General features: G+C 39.6%; 1 protein-coding gene across 4 annotated transcripts in view; it reads right to left on the bottom strand.

Moving 5' to 3' along the window:
* Positions 1–16,645, bottom strand: part of prkg1b (protein kinase cGMP-dependent 1b) — a 160,555-nt gene that overhangs the window by 131,522 nt on the left and 12,388 nt on the right. Inside the window, exon 1 of one of the 4 annotated variants that reach the window (XM_014179310.3) lies at positions 9,964–10,558. The exons of 2 other annotated variants lie outside the window; for them this stretch is intronic. In XM_014179310.3, coding sequence (XP_014034785.1) covers positions 9,964–10,268 — 305 coding nt within the window. In that variant the 5' untranslated portion in view covers positions 10,269–10,558. Of the gene's footprint in view, positions 1–9,963; positions 10,559–16,645 lie in introns of those variants that run through there. One more of the 4 variants, XM_014179309.3, reaches the window with a different exon arrangement.

Below are 16,645 nucleotides of genomic sequence, written 5' to 3'. Positions count from 1 at the left end.
CAGACTGAAGCAGGACATTTCCATGTAAAAGGACGCATGACCACCAACGTGAAGTTCATAAGAGCAAATCAAACTGGGTGTCAAAGGAAAGCTAAGAGCCTATATTTTGGGGAAACATTTGAACCATTTTACATCTTAGAAATTAGGCATAAATTACGGCTTTGACTTCTGGATAAACAGATGGAAAAGGGGTCTTAGAAAACATTTCCCATAAACAGTCTTAAAAGGTATTAGAAATACATCAAAACATAATAATGTTGAAGTAAAGATGCCTGCCAACTAATATCAACACTTATATTTCGTTTTGGAGAAGTTCTGTAAACTTCTGTAAGATATTTTTCTAATCCCTCCACGAGGGAGGATAATGAAAGTTCACAGAAGTAACAACAAAAGGTAGACCTACCAAGTTAGTTTATTCATTATTAAGTGATAAAATCGGTAACAGAAATACAAAAAAATATAAATAAAATCGGTGTTAAGGAATTACTGCAATTGAATTGGCTACAATGGGAAAACATAACAGCAACAAACCCCAGTTAGGTCACCTGCTACTGTCCTCCCTCCCACTGGCATTCTGTTATGTTCAGCTCATAACTGTTTTCTTTCTCTTTCTGTTGTCTGGTGGTCAAAGTGAGTGTGAAAACAGTCTACACTAGTGTTGCACGGTATACCAAACTTCTGTACTTTTTTGATACTAGAACATAAAACAAGGTTCGGTACTGGAATTTTTGTTTCTTTCGGTACTTCTGTAAAATGTGTCTTACATATCAAGTCTGTCTATCAGTGCAGCCGATGTCCCCCTTATAGCGCGAGTGCACCGTGCCTACTCCACTTAGCCTGCACTGGGAGTCTGGGCTGCTTCATGCTGCACAGACGTTAACACACTTGAATAACGCGACACGGCATGTAGATAATTTTTTTTACTGTTAATTACTGTTTACAAAACACTGTCCATGAATGATAAAAAAAACTTTACAATGCAAGAAGATACTGGTAGCTTCCAGCTTTGTTAGGCTACCTTTCCTTGCTATTTTAATATATATATATATATATATATATATATATATTTAACCTTGGTTTAACTAAGCAATGTGAGTTAAGAACAAATTCTTATTTATAATGACAGCCTAGGAACAGTGGGTTAACTGCCTTGTTCAGGAGCAGAACGACAGATTTTTACCTTGTCAGTTTAGGGATTTGATCTAGCAACCTTTCGGTTCCTGGCCCAACGCTCTAACCACTAGGCTACCTGCCGCCCCGGTTAGAGCAGTAGCTTCAGTTTACAGCTGAAGCTAACATCAATTCACTAGTCCAGTACTTTGTTTGTGATAACATGCAAACCATAGCGCAAAATATGCTGATTTCAAAAAACGGTCTTTCTATTACGCCTCTCACAAAGATGATCTATTACCTCAGGGAACTGACTGTGTGTGTGAATAGGGCTCCAATGGGCTGCCCCCCTCTTGCCTTGTGAATAACGTCATTACTGGTTAAAGCACGCACCTTTATAAAATAAGCCACTTCTATGCAAATGTTGTTGATCCGTAAAATAAAATAAGTCCCAAATGGAAGGGATTTGTCTGTCATCTGTAGCCTTGTGAAATCAGCCAAAACAAGCTCAATAACTCAATGCATGCACACACTCCTATTGAAGATGCATTCACCTGTATTGTGAATAGACCTAGGCTACATCTTGATTCACCCTGTTTATCAATAGATTTACCATTCAAATAAATGATTAACATTATGTTATGTAGTTAGATTGTTTTTTACCAAAGTCAAATTGATTGTAGGATTGTTGAATTGATTCGAAAAAAGAGGACTGCCCGAAAAACCAACTAATCCCCTTGAAAAGGCCTGTGTGGCATTAATATGAGTCAGAAACATTTATTCTAGTGTCAAAATGGACTGCAAAAAGTGTAAATAAAGTCAATCTCGTCTAAAACAGAGTTTTGAACCTGAGTACGTCACAACAAGTAAATGAAGGTTGGGTTTGGATTACAATTATGTCAACAAATCATGCCCACTTTTGCCAAGCTCCACGTGCAAATCACCCCTCCGCCCACTTGGCTTCCCTTCATTGAATGGTGCTTCCATTGTAGTGATGGGCATTCCAGCTCTTTAAGCTCCCAAACAGCTCTTTAAAAAAATATGTTTTGTATTTTTTCAAGTCAAACAGTTTGCGATAGTTTGACTATGATTGGTGTTAAATCAATCCTAATTAAATGATTACATGAAATCATACTCTACCTTAACCACAGTGTATTTAAAAATGCATTGGTTTGTTATAAAAAAGAATGCTATTAAACATTTGCATTTAAAGTATAACTTTTTAATGTATATAAACAAAGTGCATATAAATCTAACCATTCAAAACGAATACCATCTGAACAGCATAATAGAATATTGCACCATATCAAAGAAAAATAAATCACAATGTGCAAAACTGCAGCATCTCATTTAAAACATTAAACTGGTCCCTCTTTTCTCTCTCTTCTTTATTGCCATGTTATAACCAGCAGCACACAGCAATGCTGACCATATTTTGCTTTTATGAGAGATTTGCATTCAGAAATGCAAGCTGCCTCACTTGAGGAGCTGATGAGGTTTCTTCTCTCAGTAATTATTTGTCCCGTTTTCAAGAAGACCCTCTCAGAGGGAACGGATGTGGCCACTATGCAGAGTCTCCCTGTCATGACTTTAGTAAGCCGTGGGTAGACAGAGGCCTTGTTCTTCCACCAGCTCCTCCAAATAGGATCAGACCTCCATTATGGCATCTGCTGAGGGATTCCTTCGTGCTGCATCCCCAGTTGCTCTCTCATCAAACAGCATCCAAACAGCAGACGTTTGTGGCACTACTGCTGGTGCTTCTGCTCCATCTGATCCCTCTTCTTCCTGATGCCCTGGTGCCTGAGCCAGCTGACTGCTGGGGCTGTCCCTCCCTGCTGCTGAGGTAATTCTTTGAAGATCCTCATCAATCGCTCTGGCCTCACTGAAGGCTAACTTCTTAAACCTGGGATCAAGTGCAGCGGTTTCTGATAGCACGTGATTATATTCCATTCTGTGGAACTTTCTGTCCATTAATGAACATAGGGTTTCCATCAACTCTGTCACATGTCCTGTGGTTATATTTGCTTCTCTCTGGTGTGACTGTGTTAGTTGGCTCGGCCCTCCCTCACGCATCTTTGGTTCATTGGTTGACACTGCGTGTCTGATTGACAGGAACAGGTGATGCTGTTAGTCTGAGCAGACAGTCAGAAAGAATGTGTGTGTGCTTGAGAATTTAGGCCTATATTATTTTATTTCTTTTTTTGTTCTTTGAAATAGTTAATTCTATTCATTTAAATCTTTTGATTATTCATATCTTAATTTTTTTTTAAATAGATTTGGCTCTTCTGATATGAGAGCCGGCTCCCAACGTTCACCTACAACTCGTTCGCGAACGACCCATCACTACTCCATTGTTTCATCGCCCCCCAACCAACGCGTTCAAAGGATCATGGCTATTTGAGACTGAAAAGCCATATACCGATTGACCATGCAATGCATGCTTCCAACACGATGCACAACCAACAGCTATGGTTTGCATGCTCTGCCAAATGACCCTATCATGCAGAATAAGTGGTTGGAGTTCATTGGTCCCCAGTGGTTGTGAGACCATAGATTGCTAGTTATGTGTCTGGTTATGTATATTTTGATCATCATTAACATCGCTAGCTAGCTACCTAACTAGCTACCTAGCCAGCTGGCTAATGTTAGCCTACCGTAATACAACTCAGATTTGGCTTGCTTGACTTTAAATGCAGTTTAACTTCAGCCAGCTAACTAAGAGAGGGGACCACCATATTTTAGCTAGCTAACATTAGCACTGCTAGCTATATTTTAGAACTTTGTTAGTAACACTAATGGAAACATTGCCATCTCGCTTAAGTAAATTTGACGACATCATAATATGGTAAAGTTGTTTCCTTCTAATTATTTGCCTACTTTAGCAATGTCATCGTATTTCCATGCCACTCTAAGTTTGTGCAATTTAGATGAAACAGTCATATTAGCCTCCGAGATGCAACCCATGTCTAGGGCACAAATATATATTGGATGCAGATATGGTGGTACGAGCTAACTCATGTCCGACTACAACAGTGTACTAAGTAGTGGCAACAAACTCAAACCAACCCAGGGCCTTAGCAAAACATGTCGCAAATGGTTGCATAGTGTAACTTCGTCACCGGCCTGAATCTAATCTAATCTAGAGCCAGTCAGTCAACATCTGTAAGGAATAGAATTTAGCTTCCAAACAAGATTACGTTCTCTCTAAAGCTATGTTTATAATTGAGGGATGATGACAATCATTGACCCTGTTTTTCTGTTCGACAAAGTACACAGTTGGGTGCCAGACTGATCCCCTGGTCTTGAACGGATGCCAGGACCTACCGCAAGGAACAAAGGTGGGTATCATAACATGTTCAGCAATGTGTTCTGTGAAAAGTTGTATTAAAAATACCAGGCTTGATAAATAGTAGGCTAATTCCCCAGCCATGCAGATACAACAAATAGAGTAATTTTGGTTGTGAAAATCTTTGTCCTTTCTTTAAAACAAAATGTAATTTACCACTTTGCTGTCTATTACACTGTACATCCCCCTACTACAGGCCCTTCCAGTCAACACCACCTCATAAGATGACCTGCTGCAGTTGTTCAAGATGTCCAGTTTGCAGCCAAACATGCAGCATAGAGAAGACCAGCAAGGGGGCGCTCATCAGCATCATGCAGACATGCCTTCGCTGTGAGTATTACTGTGAATGGAACAGTCAGCCACATGTTGGCAAGTATCCGGCCAGCAACCTTCACCTGTCACAGTCTCATTATATGTACAAATACAGAAGGTAACCCACTTCATTACTTTGATACATTTCATAACCCAATTGTGAAACATAATTTATGTAAACTGACATTATTTGTTGCTTATTTTCTACTTATTAGATGCATTTAAAGTCCAGGACATGTGGAACCAGCCTGATCGACATTCTATTTCACTTCACATATCATGATGTCTGAAGTGAAATAAAAAGGTGAACGCAGCGATCAGATTGGTTCCACTATGCTAATCATAAGCACCATGAACGGATAACGCACCAGTGCTTGTGCATTAGTGCGTGTGTGTGACAGACCAGTATCTTTGATGAGGGGCCAGGAGCTGATCTACGCTGCCATGCCATAAATGGGGCACTGACAAAGACCTCACCTCTTGCCTGCTCACCAACAGTCGTCGATGGGGAGAATAGAATTAGGTAGGTTCAGTCTGACTTGTTCAAACTTCAACATAGTATATGTTTGTGTGTCAGATATCACCTATCCTACCTGCCATTCGTACTAAAACAGTGACTATGTGTGTATGTGTTCACAGAAACATGTATGGAGCCAGCACATGGAGACTTGCAAGATGATGCGATGAAGTCCAGACTGACAGAATTGCTTGATACGGGTGTCTCTGAATGGAGAGCCCTGGCACTCAGCATAAACATTTTACTAGACACAACTTTTACTTGTGTTGTCAATTATTGAATTGAATGGTATTAGTCAATATAGGGAGGGAGAAAATCTGTGTATTCTGCACCAGGATCAGGGAACTCCTTTCGCATACAGGACACCACACAGGAAGGTATGACCACTCTGACATGTTTGTCAAGGTAGCACCATTACCACCAGACAAAATGCCAATAGGCACAGTATCCTTTTTTTCCATGGTATTGTTTTGGCATCGATTTGGGATTGAGTATCATGATGGTATCGAGTTACGTAAATGTCACGACTTCCACCGAAGTCGGCTCCTCTCCTTGTTCGGGCGGCGTTCGGCGGTCGACGTCACTGGCTTTCTAGCCATCGCCGCTCCATTTTCTCATTGTTCCATTTGTTTTGTCTTGTTCCCTGCACACCTGGTTTACATTCCCTAATCACACTGCATGTATTTATTCCTCTGTCTTTGTGTGAAATTGTTTTGTTACGTGTTTAGTGTGATGCGCCAGACTGGTTTTCCCCCGGGTATCGTATTTTGACCAGTTGTATGTATTTGTCATACATTTGTATATTTGTGAGTGTTTTCGCGCTTATTGGCTTTTACCTGTGGCTGGAGGATTTGGACGCAGTTGCTGTCTTTTGTGCTTTTGCCAAATAAAAGTGCGCCTGATCACAACTCAGATTTGGTCTGGACTGACCAAATGTGGTCTTGTTTGGGGTGGAGATCCTTAGAATAATAGCCAGTGTGTAGAATAATACCCATATGCAAAGGATGATATTGCATATTTCTACCTTTGTCTAACCTATTCAGAATACATGCATTGTTGGGAAGGGCTCATAAGTAAGCATTTCACGGTACAATCTACAACTGTTGTAATTGGGGCATGTGACAAATAAAATTAAGAGAATGACATTCATATCTATAATTATTCATTTCTGTGTAGTAATTCCATGATGTAATTCTGTTACCGGGTGTAAATCCACTTACTGTAGTTAAATAACCAAATTAGATTTTTTTTTTAACTAATTGTCATGTCAGAACTGACACCCCCTATGAGAACAAGATGGCACCGACAGAGGGCTGCCTCATTCAGGGTCAGAAAGACAGATTTGTACCTTGTAAGCTCTCTAACCACTAGGCTACCATGCCACCCCATGTATGTGACCAATAACATTTGATTTGATCCTTTCTGCAGTGCGACATCTTTGAATCTTAATTCGAAGCAGATATTTAACAGAGTTTTTGGAAAATGTGGTCGCATAAAAACCTGAGGGAGATTTTACCTTAATTCTGCTACCAAAATTTTCATCTGCACATTTCTTCCAGTAAAATTGTTTGGGTCAAATGTTCTGTGTAAATCGTTAAAAGTAGTCCATGTGCATAGATTTGTATGGTTTGTTTTTGTTTGGCATACATTTTAAAGTGAAAAGTATTAGTCTTAGCGTAATTCCATTACCATGGAATTGCTCAGAAGTAGCTTGTTCTAATGGTAAGTATTGGGGTTGACGGAAATTGGGCCACCACAACCAACCAGATACATTGATGAAGTCTATAATTATGAGATGTACTGAAAAAACTATTTATCTTTGAGACAAGCAGGACTTCTGTAACTGGCTTATAAAACACAAACAAGGAAGTATCATATGGATATTTACTGCTCCAAGAATGGCATTCCAAGGCCAAAACAGAAGCCTGAGAAAGGCTGTGATTATTTACAGCCTACTCAGTTTCAGAAATATAGTTTCCAAGGCATGCATGAGATGTAATTGAAAGAATGTCACATCAGTGCACACATGGAGTTCCTAACAATTATTATAGTATTGCTGCTGTGATCAAACACTGGATAAAAGTGGTGATGGAAGAAGTGTGACCGTAGATCCACTAGTGAGATAAAGCTTTTAGAAGTCAAACATGAGGCAGGCAACCATTCGGTAAAATAACACAACATTGTTTCATAGATATGAACATCCTCACAAAAATCCATTCCATGGGAATACCCCCCTACCACCCACACACACATATACAATATTGGCGAGAGGGAGAGAACCTATTTGTTTTGCTGAAACAAACAGTCTATCTTGACAGTGGATTACATAGGCCTTAGATTGTATCAAAATGCAAAGCCAGCTGGGAGACAAAAAATGGCTGACTCCACATAATAAATCTTTCTCCTTTGATTGAGCTTTGACAAACAAAGTGCTGTAATAGAAAGTTATGTTCTGTACTCTGAAGGGATTAACATATACATTTTTATTTTTTTACAATACTCAAATTCCTAACCTAATATTTCCTAATGATTTCGTTTTATGCAGATATTGTATATCTTACACTGACACTGTTATCTGTCCAAAATGAATTGTAATTGGATGTTCTGGTGCTGCTCGGGGAATTTAAAGTGTTGATTGAGGACCTAGTAGCTGAGAAACGTAACTATTTTTCTTTAATGTTGTGTTGAATTTTTATTTTACTTTACATTGCATTGATTGCTGTTTGGTTTCACATTGTATTTGATTGTTGTATTACTGTGATCAGGGCACCCTTGAGAATGAAACCGTAGTCTCAATGGGTTGACCCTGAATAAATAAAGAATAATACATTTAAAAAAAAGAAAATAATATACACACACACACACACACACACACACACACTACCATTCAAAAGTTTGGGGTCACTTAGAAATGTCCTTGTTTTTGAAAGAAAAGCACATTTTTGGTCCGTTAAAATAACATAAAATTGATCAGAAGTACAGTGTAGACATTGTTAATGTTGTAAATGACTATTGTAGCTGGAAATGGCTGATTTTTAATGGAATATCTACATAGGCATACAGTGGCCCATTATCAGCAACCATCACTCCTGTGTTCCAATGGCACGTTGTGTTAGCTAATCCAAGTTTATCATTTTAAAAGGCTAATTGATCATTAGAAAACCCTTTTGGAATCATGTTAGCACAGCTGAAAACTGCTGTCCTGATTAAAGAAGCAATAAAACTGGCCTTCTTTAGACTTGTTGAGTATCTGGAGCATCAGCATTTGGGGTTCAATTACAGGCTCAAAGTGGCTAGAAACAAATAACTTTTTTCCAAAACTCGTCAGTCTGTTCTTGTTCTGAGAAATGAAGGCTATTCCATGCGGGAAATTGCCAAGAAACTGAAGATCTGGTACAACGTTGTGTACTACTCCCTTCACAGAACAGTGCAAACTGGCTCTAACCAGAATAGAAAGAGGAGTGGGAGGCCACGGTGCACAACTGTGCAAGAGGACAAGTACATTAGAGTGTCTAGTTTCAGAAACAGACGCCTCACAAGTCCTCAACTGGCAGCTTCATTAAATAGTACCGGCAAAACATTAGTCTCAACATCAACAGGGAAGAGGCGACTCCGGGATGCTGGCCTTCTAGGCAGAGTTCCTCGGTCCAGTGTCTTTGTTCTTTTGCCAATCTTAATCTTTTGTTTTTATTGGCCAGTCTCAGATATGGCTTTTTATTTGCATCTCTCCCTAGAAGGCCAGCATCCCGGAGTCGCTTCTTCGCTATTGACGTTGAGACGGGTGTTTTGCGGGTACTATTTAATGAAGCTGCCAGTTGAGGATTTGTGAGGCATCTGTTTCTGTTTCCAGACACTTGTCCTCTTGCTCAGTTGTGCACCGGGCCTCCCACTCCTTTTTATTATTAAAGTAGAAAGTTTAGTATTTGGTACCATAGTGCTAGCAAGTAATGACTACATCAAGTTTGTGACTCCACAAACTTGTTGGATGCATTTGCAGTTTGTTTTAGTTGTTTCAGATTATTTTGTTCCCAATAAAAATGAATCATAAATAATAATATATTGTGTCATTTTTGAGTCACTTTTATTCTAAATAAGAATAGTTTATGTTTCTAAACACTTCTCGATTAATGTGGGTTTGAGCAACAAGTAAATTAGAAATGTCAGGCGTATGCTGTCAGAGGCTGACTATTACTGTAACATGTAAAATGTTGAATGGATGTGCATGATTTGGGTTTACTGACTCTCCATAATGGTGTCAAATTCAAGTAAAACTAATGTTTATGCTGAGGCTTGAGGGAAGGCTAGTTTTATCATATATACTCAGCCAGGTGTATGCACAAACCATACTGTCACTGCACAACTAGCATCCATTATGCAAATATATAGTGGCTGCCTGATATCATATTGCCATTAAGACACATGCACACACACACACACACACACACACACACACACACACACACCAACGTACCTCATTGCAAATGAAAACACAGGCAAATGTAAAGCCATCGTGTTGACATTCAATTAGCTTACTAGACATCAATGTTGCTTTCATGGGATTCACTTTTGGTACCATTTGACTCACACTCTAACAGGGACATGGTGATATAAAAACAGACGCACAGCCGTAAGCAAACAAGTAAGAGACAATGAACAAAGATGGTCATATGACACCTACTGTGGGCTCTTGGGGTAGAATGGAAGAGTGACATGACTGAGTTCATGAATGTCAAAGGCGGTGGGCTCTCCTGATATCGCCTGTCTCTTGGTCCTGTGCTGCTCCTGTAGTACGCTTGCCTTGTGGACTTGTTGCGTCGCCGGTTTGATAACGGATCGGTATTTATCCAGTTCATTTTGAAGCTTTTGTATCAATTCGTCCTTTTGATCTAATTCCAGCTCCAGTTCGTCAATAAGCGCGTCTCGTTGTCGCAACTCCTCAATCTTCTCCTGTAGTGCGTATTGGAGATCGCGTAGAGTCCCCATAGTTTCCAGAGAAGTCAGGATCACAAGAGCGCAGCAAACTTTGCGAATGATATGAATGATGCACAGATAATGGAAGGCAACCTCCCAGTTCAGTGCCACTACACAAATTGAACACTTGCTCCAGATTTCGGGCAGAACAGTTCTTGCGCTTGATTTGAAGCTCTCAGGTGAGTTTCAAATTAAAGGTTGGTCAAATGTGACGAGCAATACGTTTCATTTTATTGCTCACATACGTCAGTACCCAGAGTGAGCGTCAGCGCTCGCAGGATGCCAAAGCACAATCATCCATCCCACGAGTGTAATAACCCAGTATGCACGGACCGACGCAGATGTCTTTTGGACGTTTTTTTTTTGTCCTGTCCAGACTGGATGTCTTTTTTTAAATCTTTTTTTTGTGCGGTCCAGACCGGCCTTGAGTTCAACGTCTATAATTGGTTCAGATTGTATCTGCCCCGACCAGCCTTGGATTTAGCCCAAACATAGACTTCTTTGTTTCAGATTTTAACCAATCATACACATCTATGTTTCACAAGTTTGGACAGCACTGTACAGTTTAGAACAGCAGAGTACAGTACATTACAGTACAGTACAGTAAAGAAAAGTACAGAACATTACAGTACAGTACAGGACAGTAGAGCACAGTAAAGTATAGTTCAGTACAGTAGAGTACAGCACAGTATAGTTAAGTGATAATGCCGGAGAAGCCAGTGTTTGGAGGACATATTGGCACGGATGTTGTTAGGCCCAAAATGAAGTCGAGGGCCAGAAAACCGTGTCAGTATATCCTTCAAATCACCGGCTTCGAAGGCATAATCACTTTTATACAACAGGTTACCAACATATTCAAATAATGATTTAAACATGTTAATTAAAAACATTATTTTGATTAATTTATTCAACCTATTTCATCCTTCCACAAGATATAGTCCCCACACAAATCTAGGGTTGCTACCCAAGCTGGCTGGTTGTTTGTTCTATCGGTTCAGTTGCCAGAGACACAACCCAAGTCTTTTTGTTCTGTATCTATCCTTCATTCTAAATGTTCTAGGCCATACTGGCTGGCAACGTTCTTATCCCTTGCTTGCTAGCTAGCCAACTCACAGTCACGTCAAACAGTGCAGCCATAATAAGAACAAAGTATTTGCATTTGTTTAAGCCGTTTTCTAGTGACATTTATTTGGATACATCCATAACAATGAGCTAATGATGTGCAATTTCACCTGGCTTAGAAAATGTGCTCTCTTGTCAGGACACTGTTGTTCAGAGATGAGCTAGCCAACAACACAGCTAACACAATAACTTCAAACTGACGCTGCTAAGACTGCAAACTAGCTTTTGTTTGACCTGTTTTCTATTGATATTTCTTTGTATCTGTCCATAAAAATTATTCATGATTTCGACTGGCTGAGAAAACCTTCATTACTATTTTGACAGCTGGAGATCAAATTTGAATATTGAAACAATGTTGCAAATGTCAGAGACAGACAGCAAGATGTATACAAATCTCCACGGTTTAAAACTACACGTTAGTCTAAAAGAAATGTAATATCATTTCTAGATGCTTTTTATAGTGGAGATCAAGTTTATAAATTGCCTGGCTGGGCTAATGAGACAGTGGATTGTGCAGTCAGATGGAATGGAGTTAATAGCCATTTTATGTCATAGATTTAGCTGGTGGTAACTTGTGGAATAGATGCCAGCTGGAATGTGGTTTTAACCAATCAATATTCAGGATTAGACCCACCTGCTGTATAATACATGATAATGTATTTTATACCACAGCTTTGCTGAATAGTCGTTTCTGATTTCTAGAGATGCCCTTCTAGACATGGACATTAAAACCAGATAAATTAACAGTTGGGAATGATATTGGAACAGTTGGAAAAGATATCGGTACACCTTGCAATCATGACCCAGTATGCGCCTACACATGATAACCGTACTTGTTACACAAAACTAAATCAACAACCACACAAACCGAAATTGGATACATTATAAATGTAGGTCCAATGAGGAAAAACTTAGCTAGCTACCTAGCATTGACTTATTTTTGGAGCATCTGCTGACCTAACGTGGTGAGTGATGTAACATGAAACATGAATTTCTCTGATCCCTACTGTTGCAGTCATGACGTAAGTGGAGCAATGACGTCAAATCCTCTCACATGTTTCTAGCTGTTTTCAGCAACTGGTATTTTTTAATTCTGTTTTGTGACGTTGGCAGGTTTACTGGCAACAAACTATTTAGCTAGTTTCTAGCCTAATGTTTAATATGCAATGCGATCTCCTCGTAATGAACAGCGTCAAGTGTTCTGACGAGAAGGCCATTTTTTTAGCTATGCCAGGCAAAATTGGGCATTATAAGCTCATTGTTAGGGATGTATCCAAATTAATGTCAATAGAAAACAGCTGAAAGAAGAAGAGTAGGCAGCCGGTACGTTGCAATAAACTTTAGAAAACAGCTTAAACAAAACACAAATGGAACTACTTTGCTGTTATTCTGTCTGCAGAGGTTGTGACTGTGTTAGCTGTAGTTAGTTGACTAGCTAGCAAGGGACAAGAACATTAGCAGCGAGCATGGCAACGGAACATATAGAACAAACAACTGGGTCGCTTCCATAAATATTGAACTAATCGAATGAATGACTGGGTCGAATAGCAACCAAAAGATGAGAAAGTGTGAATTATCTTATAAAAATGAAAATATCAACAATAAAATGTTATTTATACCGGTAAGTGTGTGATTTAGTAGTGTTTTGTTTGGCAACTGTGGTATAAGCAGGATAAACGCCTCCGTTCTGTACATTACTTTGGAAAAAGGCTCCGCCTCATCCCGCTGCGTCGTCCATTTCCAAGGTACGTCGGTGTTTATGCCTTACGTATTGTAACCTGGTTTACTTTAATGTATTCTACTCTTCTGAACTGAACTGTGCTCTACTCTGGTCTATTGTTCTCTACTGCAGTGTTTCCCAAACTCTGTCCTAGGGCCCCACCTGGGTGCACGTTTTGGTTTTTGTCCTAGAACTACAAAACTGATTCAAATACTCAAAGCTTGATGATGAGTTGGTTATTTGGATCAGCTGTGTAGTGCTAGGGTAAAAAAGAAAACGTGCCCCCCTGGGGGAGCCCCAGGACCAAGTTTGGGAAGCCCTGCTTTACTGTACTGAGCCGTACTGTACTGTGCAGTTCATACAGTTCAGACATCTATGAATCGTTCAGATACAGTCTGTTCCAGACCGACCAAATTTGTACTTGTTTGGGGCTGGAGCTCATTAGAATAGGTCCCAGCATGCTTTGTAAGTGTTTGTTTTATATTTACATTCTGTTTATTCAGCAGATGCTCTTAGATGCTCTTGAGTGCATTCAAGGTAGGTAGATAAACAACCACACATCACTGTCATAGCAAGAAAAACTTTTTGTAACCGTTACTGAGAATGTTTCTGTTGTTTTTTTCTATAGGTCTGAATAATAAAATATCCCTTACTGCAAACTTTAGTTTGCTCCATTTTTTTATTTTAATTGAAATTCATAATATTGAATGTGATATAATGCTTTCTTCATTGACATGTTGATATACACCGAGTATACAAAACATTAAGAACACCTGCTCTTTCCATGACATAGACTGACCAGGTGAATCCAGGTGAAAGCTATGATCCCTTATTGATGTCACCTGTTAAATCCACTTAAGATCAGTGTAGATGAAGGAGAGGAGACCGTTTAAAGAAGGATTTTTAAGCCTTGAGACAATTGAGACCTGGATTGTGTATGTGTGCCATTCAGATGGTGAATGGGCAAGACAACATATTTAAGTGTCTTTGAACAGGGTATGGTAGTATGTGCCAGGTGCACTGGTTTGTGTCAAGAACTGCAACGCTGCTGTTTTTTTCATGCTCAACAACTTTCCGTGTGTATCAAGAATGGTCCATCACCCATGCCAACTTGACATAACTGTCGGAAGCATTGGAGTCAACAGGGGCCAGCATCCATGTGGAACGCTTTCGACACCTTGTAGAGTCCATCCCCCGAAGAATTGAGGATGTTCTGAGGGGTGCAACTCAATATTAGGAAGGTGTTCCTAATGTTTGGTATGCTCAGTGTAAGTGAATGCATGTATGGTTGAAATTTGGCTATAGAAACAATGATGTCCATAAAGAAGTCTGTCCAACACCCGGAAAATAAGTATTTTCAACATCCATAAGTAAGAAAAAAAAACGTTATTTTTCAACGGCCAGAAAATAGGTATTTTCAACTTTCATGCAGAGCCAAAAATGTAACATTTTCAAATTCTGGAGGAAACAATGATGTAAGGTTGAGCACCTGTCGGTTCCAAGTGGAAAAACATATATTTCCGATATAAATAACACCATTATCCATGCACTGTAATGTGTAATTGATAAGAGCTAGGTCAATGAGTAATCTGTTTGGAGAATGGGACTGTAATAACAAATACTTTGTTTTATTTTTTCCTTATGATCGCTGGAGACTAACGTGAAACCAGTCATATAGAAGAAAACTGAATCATGTCAACATGACGGATAGGCTATGAGTGCCCTTTTTTCACAGTGAAGTATATGAAATGCTGTGCGGTTAACAGAATACAAATTGTATGGCCTTATGACTTTCAGGGATGAATCTTGGAGATGCAAGCCAGATGAGATGACAAACCGAATCCGTGCAGAGTAAAAGTCGAGACAAATAACCTTTGTGCACTCTAGAATGTTTTAATTTCAACGCAGACTTTTTAAACTATTTTTATCGTGTTAAATATTATCCACTATCGGTAGCCACCATCAGTAATCAGTCCCTCCAGGATTCTGCGAACGTACAATTTTTTGCTAAATCAACAATTCCTGCATATTATGCAAGGCCTTTCAAATTTGACTAATCACTGCACTATTTCCGCATAAAACAAACCAATCATCAGAATATTATCGCATTAAACTGACCCATTGCAAAAAGAGGGCTCGTATTTTCAACCAATCACCACACATTTACTGCATAATATGGTTCAATCAAGCCACACGTCAACTATTTTTTTCCCTCATCAGAACATTTTCGCGATAAATTGAACATAATGTCAGGATTTCCGCAGCAAAAACAATGATTTTTGCCCGAAAATATCACAAATCTTTAACTGTCACTTTTTCGATATGTAGCTTACATTTAGCATCATTCCATGACATTATTAGTTTCCTTATCTTTCCTGTCACATCCCTGTGGTTGATCCTGAGGGTCGCTAGCAATAGTGGATAATATTTAACATAATACAAATTCAATAATTTGGCACATGTAGCCCACTTCATCCCGGACGAAAAAAGATTGCAGTATAACTTCAGTGCATTGCAGTATAACTGCATTACTCTGCACTTATTGCGTCCAAAATACCACACCTGTCTCGTCTGCTCCCGCTCTTCCCCAACTCAAGCGCCAGGCTGCCCTGCATCACCCACGCTTATCATCTTTTACGCACACCTGCCTTCAGCGATATTGGACTCACCTAGACTCACTCATCGTCTGTTTATTGCCTCCCCTATATTTGTCAGTTCCCTTGCTCTGTTCCCCGCTGCTGCATTAATTGTTTTTTGTCTGTATTATGACTTTGCTGACGGTGCTACTGTCTCGTTCCATGTCCGGTCTATATTAAAATGTTTGACTCCCCGTACCTGCTTCGTCTCTCCAGCGTCATTCCATGTGACAACAGTCGACTGCATTTACTGCATTTTTTTACTGCAGTTTCAAAACTGCAATCTTTTTTTTATAAGGGACGGTATCATCATGGAATCATTGAACGCAGACCAAGGCTGGCAGTGTAACCCTGAAGCCTAGCGCACCGTTTATGATGACTGGACCGTTGTCATATCAGTTCCATGATCAGTGAGGATTCGGGTAGATGTATAGGACTATTGGTCAAACCTTATTGTTACACAGAACGCATAGAGCCTCTCGTTGATTATCCCTTACGTATTTTATCCAATTGTGTAATCAATTACTTTGCACAACATATTGCATGGTTTCAATAGTAATGTGCAGATACGTACTGTATGCAGTAATGTGAAGACGTTTACTCCCATTCCCACTATTAGGGCAATACTCATCATGGTTTGAGACCGATAAAACATGCTGACCACTTCTAATTATGATCAGGCAGGGTGACAATGAGGATGGTATTCACCCCTTTGAAGCAGCATGGTTTGACCCCAAAACACTGGGGTAACAATGGTATTGCAAACACTGATTAATAGTTTGGATAGATCATTGTGTTTGAGCTAATGTCTGTGACAAGTCCCGGAAACGGAGAAAGTACAGATCAAAAATAACAATCTCTTCCAACAGGTTCTCTCTCTTATGGCTCTATTTGACATAAATGAGACCAGT

The sequence above is a fragment of the Salmo salar genome, chromosome 28 (genome assembly GCF_965601325.2).
Source record: "Salmo salar chromosome 28, fSalSal1, whole genome shotgun sequence".
NCBI lineage: Eukaryota > Metazoa > Chordata > Actinopteri > Salmoniformes > Salmonidae > Salmo > Salmo salar.
The sequence above is the reverse complement of the archived record's forward strand: the minus strand, read 5'-3'. Positions and strand labels throughout refer to the sequence as shown.